The 19,067-nt window shown below is 32.0% G+C and overlaps 1 protein-coding gene across 1 annotated transcript; it reads right to left on the reverse strand.

Annotated features, from left to right (window-relative positions):
• Window positions 1–1,673: 1,673 nt before the first annotated feature.
• Window positions 1,674–18,728, reverse strand: LOC127731105 (uncharacterized). Its single transcript, XM_052239973.1, has 6 exons — window positions 18,437–18,728; window positions 13,368–13,536; window positions 11,150–11,901; window positions 3,346–3,516; window positions 2,644–2,750; window positions 1,674–2,003 (listed from the first exon to the last, which is right to left on the reverse strand). Exons 1-6 carry the CDS (start codon window positions 18,618–18,620, stop codon window positions 1,803–1,805), a joined length of 1,584 nt encoding a protein of 527 aa, XP_052095933.1. The 5' UTR covers window positions 18,621–18,728; the 3' UTR covers window positions 1,674–1,802.
• Window positions 18,729–19,067: the final 339 nt, after the last annotated feature.

Below are 19,067 nucleotides of genomic sequence, written 5' to 3' on the forward strand. Positions count from 1 at the left end.
GAAATGAGCTCACCAAATTATATTTTTATTATAATTGTTTCCTTTGTGTGTCTAATTTCATTAAGTTTGAATTGCTAATTTACTGATTGCTATTCACTGATGGAATTAATTTAAAAACTTATCTTTAAGTTTTGTAATTTTCATATGCCTTAACCCCTTCTTAAAATCTGTTATGTGTGACTGACATCAACACATCGACGAAACCTCTCGGCTACCAATGGGTTGCAATTTAGATGTCTATTATATATATAAAAATGAACATATGATACACATCGGTACAACGGACACACAGGGATTGTACCTTCATATATATATAATGATGGTAAATTGAGGTAAAATATTTAAAGAAATAAATTTTAATATTTCATATAAAACTAAGTTAATCTTACATGTAATTGTATAAAATAAATAATTCTTGTATAAAGCTTTTTGTGTAAAAAGATATATTTAGAAAGTCTATAATGTTATGTAACTTTTGATATATAAGTATTAGAAGTGAAATTCTTCCTATTTGACACTTAGCGATATAAATAAGGTTTGACAGCTTAATTTCCCGCATAATATATACATAATAGGCAATCGTATAGTATAAGTCGGTAGCCGCGAGGTAAACATGTCTGGGCCTTTGGCTGTTTTTTTAACTCTTTGATCGGGTTGTTGTCTCTTTGACACATTCCCCATTTCCATTCTCTATTTCATTAAAAGATCAATGAGTTATAGAGTCTAGTTAAGGGCAGAGACTTGTCGGTTTAGGTTCGAATCCTTGTATTCTCTTTGTTGTCCCTATTCTTTAATTTTTCCTTTTTTTCTTATTATGTATGTTATTGTGGATATTTTTTTTGCAATAATAGCGGGTTTTCCCGTCTATTTATGGATTATTATTGACCAGTTCACATACTTGAAAAGAAAATGATTACATTCAGTTTGTCCATTTTTGTTTTATAAATATAGTATAATTTCATCTGTTTTACTACATATCTTTTACAAATGTTTATTCGCAAATCCCTATGAGAGTAAATCGTGATGTGCCTAGAATTAGGCTTCTTGCTAGAAATTTCGGTAACATACTTATTATATATACTTAGAAATAAGTTCGAATATGTCTTATTTTATAAATTACGGATATTATTCACATGCCTGATAATTTAAAGACAGACGTGTTATGTTATATTTGTATTTCTCTAACCAATAAATTGTGAACTTATATTTAATAATAAATCGTTGAACACGATAACATGGTTATTTAAACTCACTTACAATACCTTCTAATTAAGAAAAGGCTTTAATTTTTAAAAGACATCAACAGAATAGTTTAAGTTAGAGCTACAATGATAAGCGTTGATTCATTGTACTGTGTCTGAATGATTGCTAGTTTCTTTTCATTATTCATAAAAAGAAGCTTTTGTATTAAGTCAGCTTCATGAATGAAGGAACAAGTCAGCAAGAAGAGGGGAACAGTTGATTCCCGTGGGAATGCCGATTGTTTGTCATTCAATCGTAACAAATATGTTGTCAATCAAGATATCAAGCATCTTGATAATGCCGGTTTCAGAGAATTTTCTAATTTAACAACCTTCATTAAAATCTAGAAATTGCTAACGTCTGGTTGAAACCTATCATGTCATTTCCAAGAAAATTACAAATAAATACTGCCGCGCTAAAAACAATGATAATCAAACTTTGCTTCTTTTATTTCATGAAATATTTATAATGAATACAACAACATATACAAAGCACGACGAAGTAACAATGATGAATGCACGACTAAACTGTACCGTTGTCCTTCAATGCGAACTGGGAGTTTATTTTGGTTTATGAATTGCTGCGTCGTTCCAGTAATTCCAGATTTGTTTAGCAATATTTTGACCTGTGCTTGGGAGATCCATAATTTTTAATTCGGATTTCGAATGAAACCGCAAGGGCTGACCTTTGATTTTTGCAGTGACGAACAATTTGCTGAATGCAAAAGTATCAGGATTCAAAGATTTCTGATCGAGTTCAACCTGAAAGTAAAAACAAAAATAAAATAAAAAGAGGGAAACAAAAATCATGAAAAAATTATAAAGCAGCACAACTCGGTGATGATCTCTGGAAAGGTGTCAAGTGGAAAAGTTCTAGACTCGCTACTTATTTTTATATTGTTACTTTCCAGCGGTTAATATTATTTATAAATTCGTTTGAATATTGCTTCCTGGTTCTGAAATGTTTTGATTCGAAATTCTCCAATTAATTCATAAACGCACAAAAAGTATCTGAATAGTTTTTCTTCAATTTATACTTACATCTGGGACTGATATATGTATCTATTGGTCTCAACTTACATTGATTGAACTGCTAACCAAAGATTCACAAAATTATGTTACCACATAGTGTATTTGGACCAGTAAATCGAATAGGATATGGTTAAGGCTAATTCGCTCTGGAAACAAAGCATTGTTGAAAAGTAAAAGTATTTTAGCTTTACAATTTAACAATATCTCAAAGGAATTGTTGTGCAATTGATTTTTCTATGCAATCAACCTTATTGAATTTTTACACAGACAAACGCAACATCCAGAAGTACTGATCTTGCTGTTGGACAGATTCTACACTGTACAAATACCAGCTACCCCTATTTCCATATCGTTTCTACTTTCAAATTACCTTTGTAAGGATGTTTCTGTCAGATATGACTGTAGCTTCGATCTGTTCAAGTTCTTCCAGTTTCAAATTTATCTGATTTATTTTGCCCACAATAACATCACCGCATACTGCCAAAAAAAAATTCGCAAAAAATAATTTGATACATATAAAACAAATTAAAAATAAATGTCCAACATATAAAACAAATTAAAAATAAATGTCCAAACTAATATATGAAAATGATTGAATAAAATACTAATTAATAAAATACTAATTAATAAAATACTAATTAATAAAATACTAATTAATAAAGTTTAAATAAGGTAAACTTCACTTACCACATTCATTGAATTAATAAATTTAATGAAGGGAGGAAACAAATAAAAAAATAAGGCCGAAGAAGGACACACAATATCATGCCAAAGAAAATAAACGAAAAGAAAAAAAAAAGCCACTTAGTCTACAAAATAGAACACTAAGTCTTAGCAACACAACCCGGCCCAAAATGGAGGGGGATACAGGTGCTTCGGAGGTGAAAATAGTTTATTTTACGGAACCTAACTAAGGAACGAAGTCGTGATGACGATCGTAAAACTATCAAAATAAGTGCTTTGGTGAGCCACTACTTATTCGGCTTCATAGTTAAATTCGGTGTTTTTTAATGATACACATAATAATATGACTATCACTACGCTGTGTATTGTAATGATAATAAATTCCTACCTTCTTGGATAACGTCTCCATCAGTAATGTTGCTTGTTTGTGGACATGACTGACATCTTGTTCTATATTCAGCACAGACAGTAGAATTTTTCGACATCACATCACATTTAACTTCATGTAATGGATCAGAAATAATTTGAGCTTGACGTTTTTTCCTTCCAAACATGTTTGCTGAAAAAACATAGCAGATTATTTAGAGTTGTGTTTCTTTGTCTATATAAAAATAAGAAGATTTGGTATAATTGTCAATGAGACAACTATCCACCCAAGTTCAAATGAAGAGTATGTAAGTTAATATAGGCAACCGTACGGCCTTCAACAATGCATAAAACCCCACCCTAACCCATACCGTATAGTCGGCTATAAAAGGCCTCGACATGAAAAAATATGAAACAATTCAATTGAGAAAACTAACGGCCTAATTTAATATAACAAAACAATTTACGAAAAACAAATATGACAGACATGAACCAACGACAACCACTGAACTATAGGCTCCTGACTTGGGACATGCGCAAATTTGGCGGGGTTAAACATGTTTGTGAGCGCTCCACACTCCCCTAACCTGGCGGGACAGTGGTGTAACAGCACAACATAAGAGCAAACTATAAAAATCAGTTGAAAAGGCTTAACTCATAAGAACGATGCAAAGCAGAAAAAAAAAACATCAAACAAAAACAAAGACCGGACGTGGCAGTGTATTTATCCATCCCTCATCCCTAACAACAAAAAAGACACTAAATACAGATCTGGGAGTACTCTCAGATACTGACAGCCAATAATAACTAATAAAAAAAATCACGTATTTAAAACTAAAGTTCTGTACACACAAGCATGCATATTGCAATTAATCCTAACGATGATCATAATGAGATAAAGTCAAAGAAGATTAGCTTCAATCCACCATGTGAAACCCTCTACGTCAACCTTGACGATCTGAGGCAGTGATTTTTTTTGTTACTTGCAATTGCTACATATACATCTGCTTTCATGCATATGCTAGGATGATTGATTGATTGTTTGTTTGTTTTAATGCATGTTCAGGACGAGAACAAAATAAAAACTAGAGGCTCTTAAGAGCCTGTGTCGCTCATTTTGGTCTATGTGCATATGCAACAAAGGACACTCTTCAACATTGTAGACGAGAATAGAATTCATGAAAAAATCTCTATTTTGTTGATCTTGTATTGTTGATCATTTAGTCTGTTTAGTTTCTCCCTATCTTCTTTAGTAATGGCTCAAAACACAAAAGAGGGTGAAACAATAATCTTTTAAGGGCAATCACTCCTATAAAGAGTGACAGTCTACTGACTATATCGGCAAAATTTGACTTGTTAGTAAATCTTGCCTTGTTGATCATTTTTGTGATTTAAAGTGTCGATTTATCTATAATTATAATTTTTATCATATTAATCAAAACGCCAAAAAATGGTAAAAATCGTCATTATTAGAAGAGTTAATTTAACTCTCGTTGGGTTATTTACGTTTGAAAAAACACTTTATTTCATATGAACTCAGCTTCAGTCAAACCCGGAGTTTTCATTTAAAGGACCATTACTCCAATAAGGAGTCATCGGACGATTTCCTTCATTTGTCTTAATTGTAGATCTTGTCTTGCTGATCATGTTTGATTATTTAAGTTTCTATCTATCTATTATAATTTTAAGATATAAGGCAAAAACGCAAAAAAATTGGTAAAAATCGTCATCAAAGGGCAACATTTCTATTAAGGAGTCGACAGACGATTTCCTTCATATTGTCTTAATAGTAGATCTTGTCTTGCTGATCATGTTTGCTTATTTAAGTTTCTATCTATCTATTATAATTTTAAGATACAAGGCATAAACGCAAAAAATTGGTAAAAATCGACATCAAAGGGCAACAATTCTATTAAGGAGTCGACTGACAATTTCGACTATGAAACTTATTGTTAGAACTTGTCTTGCTGATCATTTTTGCATTTTAAAGTTTTTCTCTACCTATTATAGTTTTCAAGATAATAGGCAAAAATAAAGAAAAAAAAATGGTAAAATTTGTCATTTAAGGGCAATAACTCCTACAAGAAGTCGTCTGACAGTTTTGACATATATAGACAATCGGTAGAGCTTAACATTCTTAACATTTTTGCTTTGTCAGATTTTCATTATTAATAACGGATTTCAAATTGGTCTGTAGAGGTTTGATTACTTGGTATTAAATAAAATATATAGTATATGGTCTGTAGAGGTTTTGTTACTTGGTATTAAATAAAATATATAGTAAATGGTCTGTAGAAGTTTTATTACTTGGTATTAAATAAAATGTATATAGTAAATGGTCTGTAGAAGTTTTATTACTTGGTATTAAATAAAATATAAAGTAAATGGTCTGTAGAGGTTTTATTACTTGGTATTAAATAAAATATATAGTAAATGGTCTGTAGAAGTTTTATTACTTGGTATTAAATAAAATATATAGTAAATGGTCTGTAGAAGTTTTATTACTTGGTATTAAATAAAATATATAGTAAATGGTCTGTAGAAGTTTTATTACTTGGTATTAAATAAAATACATAGTAAATGGTCTGTAGAGGTTTTATTACTTGGTATTAAATAAAATATATAGTAAATGGTCTGTAGAGGCTTTATTACTTGTTTATATAAAATATATAGTAAATGGTCTGTAGAGGTTTTATTACTTGGTATTAAATAAAATATATAGTAAATGGTCTGAAAAGGTTTTATTATTTTGTGTCATTAGGTTGCTGTCTGAATGATACCGTTCAAAGATCCCCTTTTATTATCTTTGTTTTCTTTCCGTTCAAAGATCCCCTTTTATTCTCTTTGTTTTCTTTCCGTTCAAAGATCCCCTTTTATTCTCTTTCCGTTTAAAGATTCCCTTTTATTCTCTTTGTTTTCTTTTTTGTGTTGTTGAAGACTAAATGTTAACGCTTTACAACAAAAAGAAGAAAAAACATTAGCGAAAAAAACTGTGAACTGCTCTTCGTTTCTAAAAGAAGTTTGGGATTTTTAACAGAGATTATCAAAAATAAATATAACAATTGACAATCTTTGACACTATTCCTATCTTAGGGCGGATTACTTTACATTTAGCAGGGATTAAACTAGTTTCATGAAATCACAACCGGTCTTTCCTGTTTATCTCTATCAGCGGAAGTCCCAAACTTATAATTATTACATAAAAAGCTGGTTGCTAAATACTACTCTTTATTTAATTGCTGCAGGTTGAATCATAACTCTGCAATAAATCTCTATATTTGAGATAAGATTCAGTTAAAACTCTGATTTTATGATGTCTACAAAATGAATATCCCTGCTGTTAATCGTTTTACGTTCATTGAAATCTAAGAAGTCTGATACTCCATACACGCGTGTAATATTTGTTGATGTAAGAATAAGTTGAGGCTGATACATTTCATTTTTATATTTAGTAAATCTGGATTATTTACAGATAATGTAGAAATCGTCTAAATATCGGTAAACATATCCGTTAAGTGCTGTTCTTCTAGATTATTCTCCTATCCCTCTGCCCATTGAAAATATCAAATGATTGTCCCCAAACTATCGGTTTTTTTTTCTTAAAGGAATGTGACTTTCTGTCAGACATCGTCCTGATATTTTTCACATCAAGGATTTATGTAGTACAACATGAATATAATCAGAGGATTTATGTAGTACAACAGGTATATAATCAGAGGATTTATGTAGTACAACAGGTATATAATCAGAGGATTTATGTAGTACAACATGTATATAATCAGAGGATTTATGTAGTACAACATGTATATAATGAGAGGATTTATGTAGTACAACATGTATATAATGAGAGGATTTATGTAGTACAACATGTATATAATGAGAGGATTTATGTAGTACAACATGTATATAATGAGAGGATTTATGTAGTACAACAGGTATATAATGAGAGGATTTATGTAGTACAACAGGTATATAATGAGAGGATTTATGTAGTACAACAGGTATATAATGAGAGGATTTATGTAGTACAACAGGTATATAATGAGAGGATTTATGTAGTACAACATGTATATAATCAGAGGATGTATGAAGTACAACATGTATATAATCAGAGGATTTATGTAGTACAACAGGTATATAATCAGAGGTATATAATCAGAGGATTTATGTAGTACAACAGGTATATAATCAGAGGATTTATGTAGTACAACAGGTATATAATCAGAGGATTTATGAAGTACAACATGTATATAATCAGAGGATTTATGTAGTACAACATGTATATAATCAGAGGATGTATGAAGTACAACATGTATATAATCAGAGGATTTATGTAGTACAACAGGTATATAATCAGAGGATTTATATAGTACAACAGGTATATAATCAGAGGATTTATGTAGTACAACAGGTATATAATCAGAGGATTTATGTAGTACAACAGGTATATAATCAGAGGATTTATGAAGTACAACATGTATATAATCAGAGGATTTATGTAGTACAACATGTATATAATCAGAGGATGTATGAAGTACAACAGGTATATAATCAGAGGATGTATGTAGTACAACAGGTATATAATCAGAGGATTTATGTAGTACAACAGGTATATAATCAGAGGATTTATGTAGTACAACAGGTATATAATCAGAGGATTTATGTAGTACAACAGGTATATAATCAGAGGATTTATGTAGTACAACAGGTATATAATCAGAGGATTTATGTAGTACAACAGGTATATAATCAGAGGATTTATGTAGTACAACAGGTATATAATCAGAGGATTTATGTAGTACAACAGGTATATAATCAGAGGATTTATGTAGTACAACAGGTATATAATGAGAGGATTTATGTAGTACAACAGGTATATAATGAGAGGATTTATGTAGTACAACAGGTATATAATCAGAGGATTTATGAAGTACAACAGGTATATAATCAGAGGATGTATGTAGTACAACATGTATATAATCAGAGGATGTATGAAGTACAACATGTATATAATCAGAGGATTTATGTAGTACAACAGGTATATAATCAGAGGATTTATGTAGTACAACAGGTATATAATCAGAGGATTTATGTAGTACAACAGGTATATAATCAGAGGATTTATGTAGTACAACAGGTATATAATCAGAGGATTTATGAAGTACAACATGTATATAATCAGAGGATGTATGAAGTACAACAAGTATATAATCAGAGGATGTATGATGAGAGGATGTATGTAGTACAACATGTATATAATCAGAGGATGTATGTAGTACAACATGTATATAATCAGAGGATGTATGTAGTACAACATGTATATAATCAGAGGATGTATGTAGTACAACATGTATATAATCAGAGGATTTATGTAGTACAACATGTATATAATCAGAGGATTTATGTAGTACAACATGTATATAATCAGAGGATGTATGAAGTACAACAGGTATATAATGAGAGGATTTATGTAGTACAACATGTATATAATGAGAGGATTTATGTAGTACAACATGTATATAATCAGAGGATGTATGTAGTACAACATGTATATAATCAGAGGATGTATGAAGTACAACATGTATATAATGAGAGGATGTATGTAGTACAACATGTATATAATGAGAGGATGTATGTAGTACAACATGTATATAATCAGAGGATGTATGTAGTACAACATGTATATAATCAGAGGATGTATGTAGTACAACATGTATATAATCAGAGGATGTATGTAGTACAACATGTATATAATGAGAGGATGTATGTAGTACAACATGTATATAATGAGAGGATTTATGTAGTACAACATGTATATAATCAGAGGATGTATGTAGTACAACATGTATATAATCAGAGGATTTATGAAGTACAATATGTATATAATCAGAGGATGTATGTAGTACAACATGTATATAATCAGAGGATGTATGTAGTACAACATGTATATAATCAGAGGATGTATGTAGTACAACATGTATATAATCAGAGGATGTATGTAGTACAACATGTATATAATCAGAGGCGGTATGTAGTACAACATGTATATAATCAGAGGAGGTATGTAGTACAACATGTATATAATCAGAGGAGGTATGTAGTACAACATGTATATAATCAGAGGAGGTATGTAGTACAACATGTATATAATGAGAGGAGGTATGTAGTACAACATGTATATGAGAGGAGGTATGTAGTACAACATGTATATAATGAGAGGAGGTATGTAGTACAACATGTATATAATCAGAGGCGGTGAATGATCTGTATTAGTCTTCTTGACAATTTTGTAAAGTGTAAAACACTACTGAGAGACTGAAAGAAACAAAGAGAGAGAGAGAGAGAACACCATTGATGGAATAAAAAGTCAATTATCATCGACCCATCTTTCCTCGCTTCGTGTAAATACAATGAATAAATCTAAATTTAACAATATTTAAAAAAGACCATAAATTGACTAATAAATAATCTCAATGGCGGAGCCAGGAAAAGAGGGCCGATAACATTGAATATAGTACATAAATAACAAATTATTGGACGATTTTATGTCAAAATATCAAACAAACTGTGACTGTCCCCCTGGATCTGTAACAAAAAATTTGTTCCGGCGTGACATTTGTTCCGCCGGAACAAATTTCATAGGAAATATGTTCCACCGGAATTTATATCACAGAAAATATGTCCCAGCACTGTAAAATTTGTTCCGGAACTAATTTTTTGACTAAATGTGAAATAAGTTCCGGAACAAAAATCACAGCTCCATGAATTTTGTCCCAATATTAAATTTGTTTAAAAAGTTGAAATAAGTTCCTGCGATATTAGTTTTGAACGAAGATATTTCATAGAAATCAATGAGTAAGTTCTGCTCAAACCTATTTTACAGACAATAAGTACCTTTTCAACATATTGCACAGCGAAATATTTTCTTGTTACACTTAAAAATTATAATGCAAGCTTGATGCTGTACTATGCTTGCATAGGGTACATTTGCAATTGAAGGCATGGCTGTGACTGTAGGATGGAGATAAGAAATAAAAGCAATGGTAATGTATCATAATTTGTATTTATGTTTTATGTGGTATTCGACCTCCTTGTTTCCTGTTAGTATGTCATGGGTGTTCTAGTCAAACATGTACTTAGCTAAGGGAGGGCACAGTTACAAAAAAGTGTGTCTTTTGTTTCTTTATGTCTTTTAATATAATTGATCAGTCACTTTGTCCTTTTCAAATTAGGACAAATGTTCATCTTTAACTATACTTTTTTTTCTGAATGGTTTTTCTTATTCTACTCTTTTCTGGCTCATAAGTGTCATTTTGGTATTTTTTATTGAGTATGTTATTAAACATTTGTCTTACTCCACAAGATCCAAATTGGATGTTTACACGTTTTCTTTATTACATTATTAATATAATACCTGTTTTTATAATGTACTTGAATGATAACTTTAAACTCACCGATGACAAGTGCTCAGTATATAAGATAACTTGTTTAACCAGTGGAACATATTTCACAGACAAGGCATTTATTTCACCAGGTGAGGAACAAATCTCACAAACCCAGAACTTATTTCACCAGGTAAGGAACAAATCTCACAAACCCGGAACTTATTTCACTAGGTAAGGAACAAATTTCACCAATCCAGAACTTATTTTACCAGGTAAAGTGTGGAACTTTTTTTATAAAGATGGAACAAATTATATAGAAATTGTCTGTGAAAAAAGTTCTCCCAGAACATATTTCCTGTGATATTAGTTCCACTGGAAATTTTTTCACAGGAAAAAATTTTGGCTCACAGACCCACCACTTAATCTATTTGTCATACTTACATAACATGTGGTTAAGTGACTGACCAAAGTTATGTCTCCATTGACCAAGACCTTGGTGTAAATTCTGCAACATATTGTTAACATTTTTTTTGACTCCCATATTTACCATAGGCCCGATGTGAGAAACCATCCTATTTACGTTAGGACCTATTTGAGTGAGTGACTGATGCATTTGTGGACCTTGTTGTATCATCTGCATTCTAGGTCCAGTATTTGACCACATTTGGTTTACATTAGGCCCAATTTGCGATACCATCTGATTGACGTTAGGTCCAATCTGAGACACCATCTGATTGACGTTCGGTCCAATCTGAGACAACGTATGGTCCATGCCTGTCATTGACTGGTGGATATCATTGCCTACTCCGTCAAACATATGCTGAAGTTCATACTGCATACCACCAAGGTCAGTATTTAGTTCATTGAGCATTCTTTCGACTGCTTCATTCGCTACACGTGAAGTGTTCATATCGCCAACAACACTGTGCATCTGGTTCACAAACATGCCGGCACTGCCACCAAAATCGTTCATAACACTTCGTAAATGTACATGCATAGTGTCTCCCATACTTTTTATAGATGTTGCAAATGCTCCTTCTGGATTCATGACAGTTGTACAAGCCTTCGACTGTCCCCACATTACGGTACAAATCGTTGTGATTGGTCGCCCTCTGTCATTTACAGAATTGGACACAGAAACACCACCGCTATTTGGTGCTGATATTTGAATAGAACCGTTGCACTCTTTATACCTACAATTATGAACAAATACAATATACACTTTAGTACATGTCTTCTTGGTTTGGCAACGTAACTTTAAGTTGAAAGGCATGAACGGTGAGTATTTTTTTATATCACTGGAAATATGGTGGTATGTTTAGTTTTTGGTAGTTCAAAGAGACAAAAAGATCAGACAAAAGTTTAAACAAGATATGACGTCTTTTACTTTACATATAGCACAACACTTACACTCTTTATACAGAGCATCGCAAGTTGTGTATATATACCTTTAGAGGCAATCAAATACAGTGTGAAAGAAAACCAATAAAAGTACAAATTTCATCCTGGACTCTCATAACATTAACAGTACCAATTTTTCTGCACCAGATGAGCATTTCGACAATAAATGTCTCTTCAGTGGTGATCGAGGCAAACATATTTGAAAATCCAAAACTTATTTAAAAAGTGAAGAGCTTTTAAACCATAAAAAAACAAAAAGTATAGCCGAAGCCGAACAAGAAATCAGAGCTTTCATTGAGGGAGACATATTCCTTAATTTAGAATAATTTTCAAAATGTTCACGTGTTTTAAATCCATGCCCAGTAGGTCATAAGACAAAAACACCCAGCAGTAACTCCAAAAACAAAAAAATGCGCATAATATATAAGATATAACGGGGGAAAAACATGGATAGCTGAATGGAGGTGGCATACAAAATGCTTGAAAAAATTGTTTTGTTATAAATTTGCCGTTAGTTTTCTAAATTGAATTGTTTTATAATTTAAATGTCGGGGACCTTTTATAGCCGACTACTAGTATACGGTATTTTGGGGTTTTCTCATTGTTTGTGGTATGTACAAGTATTTTGACCATTGACCATGTTCTCTGTTTCTTGCTTATGGACTGAGGACCTCACACAAATGACTCTAGGTATGACATACCGTGTATACCAAACACATAAAGGGAAATAACTTCTATTACATGCAACCGGATCGCTTTGGTCTAAACTGAACAGATCATCCAGTGGAAATTACGAATATTTTGAAGAAACATATTAAGCGATATATTTTATGGTTTCTGAAGAGAAAGCGATAACTAGAGATAAAACAGTAAACGGGGAGATATTTCCAAAATAAAAAAGTGTTCGGTTGAACAGGATGAGATTCAAAAGCGCAATATTTGTTCAATATCATTATATTGAATATCTTATCGACATGTTGAAAAACAATAGCGACATTTAAGAAACAAGAGTAGCGGAAGATAAATTGATAATCAGAAAAAATTAAAGGTCTTTCCACGGAAAGGTGGAAATACCTAATCAAAATGACCTTCTAGATATTTCTTGAAAAAAGTACTACAAAATGTAACGGTCCTTCGTCCATATCACTAGACAAACTTCATTGAGACAGCCGTTAAAAATAATCTAACTATAACTGTAAAATGAATGTAAATCAACTGTTATATATTTAATCGTATTGCTATAAAAACAGAAACTGACCTATTTTGACATTTCATATCAACACATTGTACACAATCGTAGTATTTCTGATCTACTTTCTGCTGACAATCGTTTACTTCCGATTCAATAGATTTCATCACGGCGTGCGCCGTAGAAAGTTCATCCCCTACAATCTTCAGCAAAGCTTTCCTTGTTTCTCGATTCAAGGCTGTAAATAAAAACATACGTTAAAGTGAAAAATAGGTCTCACCAATCATTGTGTAAATTTTCTCTACATTAAAATCATCTACTCACTAATACTTGGGTTTCCGAATATCACAAAACGTTTTTAACGTTGGTTTATTTAGAATGAATTCGGGTAGACCGTTAAAGAACTGGTGATTTTAATTTTCAAAATAGAATTGTTGGATGTATACTGATTGATACTTTTGTATGTGACAACATGATTTCTTAATAAGTTGGAATTAACTTTGAAAGAGAGGAGAAATATACCAAAGGGACATTCAAACTAATAAGTAGAAAACAAACTGACAACGCCATGGCATAAACACGAAAACGACCAAAAGACAAACAACAGTATACAAAACACAACATAGAAAACTAAAGACACGAACCCCACCAAAACTGGTGGTGACCTCTTGTACTCCGGAAGGTTAAGCAGATCCTGCTCCACATGTGACACACGTTGTGTCACCCTATAAAATATGTTTACATGTACGTTATATCAGTTGATTATGCATCACACAATAACTTTGAACTAGCATTCAGTAACTACGAGTACTCTTATATCGGTGCTTTGTGTTTATTGTTTTTATGTAAGGTTTACCAATCCATTGAGTTGAGCCATTTGTAACTGATTTTTACATATTGTTCTTATATTGTGCTGTTACACCACTGTCCGATGTCAATGGAGGGTTTAGCACTCACACACATGTTTAACCCATGCACATTCTGTATATGCATGTCCGAAGTTAGAGTCTGCAGTTCGGCGGTTGTCGTTGGTTCATGTCTGTCATAGATATAGGAAGGTGTGGTATGAGTGCCAATGAGACAACTCTCCATCCAAGTAACAATTTATAAAAGTAAACCATTATAGGTCAAGGTACGGCCTTCAACACGGAGCATTGGCTCACACCGAACAGCAAGCTATAAAGGGCCCCAAAAATTACTAGTGTAAAACCATTCAAACGGGAAAACCAACGGTCTAATCTATATAAAAACGAGAAACGAGAAACACGTATGAACTACATAAACAGACGACAACTACTGTATATTTGTTTTTCGTAAATTGAATGATTACAAATTATGCCGTTAGTTTTCTCGTTTGAATTGTTTGACATTTTTCTTGTCGGAGTCTTTTATAGCTGACTATACGGTATGGGTTTTTCTATTGTTGAAGGCTGTACCTATTATTACTTACTTCCACGCCATTTGAACTCTAGATGATAGTTTTCTCGTTGGCAATCATCTCCTTATAATTTATTTTGTACCAATGGCATTGGATAAGAAGGAGCATTATATTGGGATAGAAAATAACCAAATAGATCAATTGTCATAATTTCAATTAAATAATACAAGACAAAGATGAACTTAATAGCGGTGCAATGGCAAATTATGAAGAAAAATAATTGTTTGGTACACGTCAATGCGACGGCAACCCAATAAAGCAAGTACCAAACGACATCTTGTTTTAACAAGTGTTTTAGATAATCGTACGTTTCAGTCGTCGGCCCATTTGTTCTTTAAAGTTCCCACTTTGGTTTTTTTTTTAAGTGAGATTGATTTATTTTAGGAGTTATATGTTTTAAGTTTGTCATTTTTTAAATGGTTTTATCTGGAAACCACTCCCGGTTATAAACTAATAAAATCTGTCACGATATCATCACTAAAACGTAAAAATATGATACTCGTTCGGAAATTATGCTATTTAGCAAGTGACAAATTAAAATTGTAAATTGTACGAGAAAATTATGAACGAATCCGAGACACTAACATTTAAGACACCCTTTACATTCGTGTGAAGATTGATTTGATTTTTGGTGTTTTAAGCACCGCTTTTGGGCTATTTCGTGGCGGCCAGTTTTTATAGGTGGAGGAAGCCGGAGTGCCCGGAGAAAACCACCGACCTTCGATAGAAAAACTGACAATCCCAGTCAATTAAGATTGGAGTCGAGTGCACCCGCACGAGCGGGGTTCGAACTCACAACCTCAGTGTTGAATGGCTAGTGATAACAGTAGTAACTACTTAGACCACTCGGCCACCGAGGCCCCAATTCGTGTGAAGACATTTGATATCTCAGTAAAAAGTTAAAAATTATAATCGTTCTGACAGTTCAACCTATAACTTATTCTGACAGGCCTACCCTATAACAGATTTGACCAGTTTTACCAACTACCAGAATGCACAAAATATATCAGGACATGTTTGAAATAATATTTCAAGGCGATATATTTTTGTTCGCCGGTGGTAACACTAGCTGCAATGTATTTACGTGTAAGGCATTCCCTTTCCATGGTACAATGATGGGTTATCTTCAATAGTTTAATAATAGAAAGTCATCAATATTTTCAGGAAGAAAAGTATAAAACACATATTGACGCGAAAAACTAAAAAAAATCTTGTACATATGCATTTTAACTATATTCACAGGTATATGTTACAGTACACATTGGAATTCAGTAGGTATCATCATCCAGAATCTTCCTAGTACAAATGTGGTATCCAAATTTCTATCTTCTTTAGTTATTGGAATTCTAATTTGTGCTGGATTTTAATAAGTGTAAATCAGAATTCCAATTTCTACTAGTAGATATTGGATTTCCGATTTGTACTACGTGGATTCTGGATCTTACTGAATTCCAATTTGTAGTGCAACACATATGTTAAGAAAGCAATAATCAATTGCCTGCCACCACATACACAACACATGTATATATTATATTTACTCGCTTGTTATCAAGTCATCTTTACATGTCATACGATTAACCATTTAATACAAAATACTTGTTTGTAAACACCTTGACAGGTGATTTACAATTGTGTCTGCTATTTATGATATGTTTTTCTGGTCTACAGTTTTCGCGTGTTTTCTCCGGTTTAAAAGCTTTAATCTGTAATTTATATAAAACAATACAACGTATTTCATAATGATGATGGGGAAATATAAGATTTGACATGCGGAATTTGCTACCTTGCTGTTAAACATCCTTCGGAACATTTACCATTATTATTAATATTATTTATCATTTATTTTTAATGTAATATATCTTAAAAATTACTGTATAATTAATACTATATATATATAAATATATATGTATATATATATGTATATGCTCGGAAACGGGCCCTTTAATTGGATTTAATAAATATCCTTATTCTTCTTACCAACTTGCATTAAAACGTTGTGGTATATCAGTAAACATTATCAACAGTAATGTCGATGGTGAACAACCCCATTTTAACCTCTAACCGATACTTCAGTTGTCTCGGTGAAACAACTCTAGTCCCCACACCTATATTAGATTTTAAAAATATTAAATTTTAAGATACATTTATTGCAAAATTCGTTGGAACTCTATAAATGTTAAAACATAAATCGTTTTTAATTAATTACGTTGTTGTGTATCTATTGCGTTGCAGTGTATCTATACTAAACGGAACCTGATAAATGCTTACAACTCTGGTGATAGTTGTCTCATTTGCATTCATACCACTTCTCCTTATCCTTATATCCACGAAGTCATAAAAAAAATAACTAACTAAGTATGGAGTGGATGAATTGACATTGACAGCTGGTCTGGTGTTTTAATTGTTCATAATTATATACAATGAAATTTGAATATCACAGGGCCGGTTACATCTTGGTCAAGTTGGATGTTCTAATCATGAAATATAGCTCCAGAAGCGTTTTATAGGATGGGCAAAATTTTAATGATTAAGAAAAAATCTGGCAAAACATGGGGTATAAAATCAGCTGTCGCATATACAATTTGGATTTTTTATAAGATTATTGTAGATAATATAAATAGAGAATTTGTAGAACATTTCTCTGTTGAGTATCTCACACGCTTTTATATAACAAGGCGTAGCTGTTTGTCCGTTTTCAGAAGATGCAATAATACGTTTTTTTTTTAAATAAAAGGAAAGCCTTTGACAGAGTAAATCATTGGATACTCTTTTACAAATTGTTAAAATCGGAAATTCTCAGCTACGTTTTTCGTTTTTTAATGAATTGGTTTGCAATTCATGTATGTTATATAAGATGGATATAATTTATTTCTAGTGAGTTTAATGTCAGCAATAGTGCGCGTCAAGGGGGTATTTGTCATCTTACTTGTTTAATATCTATATAAATGACTTGAACATCAGTTGAGCAAAAGCTAATGTTGGTTGCAATTTAAACAAAGCTCCAATGATTAATCTTTGTTATGCTGATGATATGCGTATATAAATAAGCCCATCAGTTGCTTGGTTGAGAATACTTTTATCTATTTATGAAGAATTTGCCAATGAAGATGACATTTTACTTAATGTCAAGAAATCTATGTGTATGATTTTGAAAACAAAGTGTATGAAGATTTACAATGAGCCCAAATTTTATTTATGTGGTAATTTTTTAGAGTTTGTTGATGAATTTAAATATCTTGAACATATGGTTTGTAATGATTTAACAGATGATTGTGACATAAAGAGACAATATCAAAGTATATGCAGGAAAATTAATACGCAGAAGCGAAAATTTAACAAATGTTTTACGGGTGTTACGATTCAACTTTGTCAGTCTTATTGTATGAAAGTCTAGTGTGTACTTTTATGTTCTAATTGTAAGTCTGACTCTTTTGGATAAAATCCGAGTAATGCATAATAATACTTTCAAAATAATAATGGGATATCAATATACATGTAGGTGTAGTGTACGTAATATGTTTGTCGTAAATGAAGTTATGTCCTTCATGGAAGTTATGCGTAAGTCAAAGTTGAGTGTGTTAAATCGCTTGAAAATATCTGAAATGATATATATTTGGACCTTTGGGGTCTGAAATAAAGACTATCTTATTTTATCTTCAAATTCAACGTTTGTTAGTAACTTTTGCCTAAAACTACTTACTTTGTAAATTAGTTGCATCTAGTTCCTTCAGTGACGATTGCAAAGAATTATTTTTCAAATTTGGTGGTGTTGTTGGTATCCCAGAAACCATACTAAATGGTAGAATTAAAGTAAAATATACGATATTCATTGTAAACTCCGTCTCCACAATGATTATATAACTTTCTGTCAAGGGAGAAAACATATATTTATGTCAATGGTAATGTCAATGTCAGTTGTCTATTACTAATACATTTATTTACCTGTTCGTACGATGAGATACGGACACTTAATTAATTCAAGAATGGCGATTTTTACAAGTACAACAATTATTTGACTAAACTGTACTTGCTGTGTAATTACATGTAATATCCTTATTGAGAAGATTGATTAGTTCTCGTATAATTATAAAAACATCTCCGACAGAATGTATCGCCTTTCCGTAAACATGTGATTTGAGTTCCTGTAAAAAAGCATGTCTATATTCATCGACTTGTCGTGATGTCTTTTACATTGACAAGTATATCATACCACCTACAGTGAAGACCGGTTATAAGAGAATCTGCATTCAAAGTTCCTCGCTGCGACCATGGCCATAATATAGTGAAAAAGAGCTGTAATAACGGCAATACGTAAGGTCTATTCAGAAAAC

The sequence above is a fragment of the Mytilus californianus genome, unplaced genomic scaffold (genome assembly GCF_021869535.1).
Source record: "Mytilus californianus isolate M0D057914Y unplaced genomic scaffold, xbMytCali1.0.p SCAF_2, whole genome shotgun sequence".
NCBI classification, from domain to species: domain Eukaryota; kingdom Metazoa; phylum Mollusca; class Bivalvia; order Mytilida; family Mytilidae; genus Mytilus; species Mytilus californianus.

Excerpts from the sequence above, each read along its gene's own strand:
- LOC127731105 (XM_052239973.1), bottom strand. The coding sequence starts at position 18,620 with ATGTTTTCTCCCTTGACAGAAAGTTATATAATCATTGTGGAGACGGAG. Across the intron at positions 3,517-11,149 it reads GTCACTTAACCACATGTTAT|CAAACATGTTTGGAAGGAAA; the intron begins GTAAGTATGACA and ends ATGTTTTTTCAG. Across the intron at positions 2,004-2,643 it reads ACAGAAACATCCTTACAAAG|GTTGAACTCGATCAGAAATC; the intron begins GTAATTTGAAAG and ends TTTTACTTTCAG.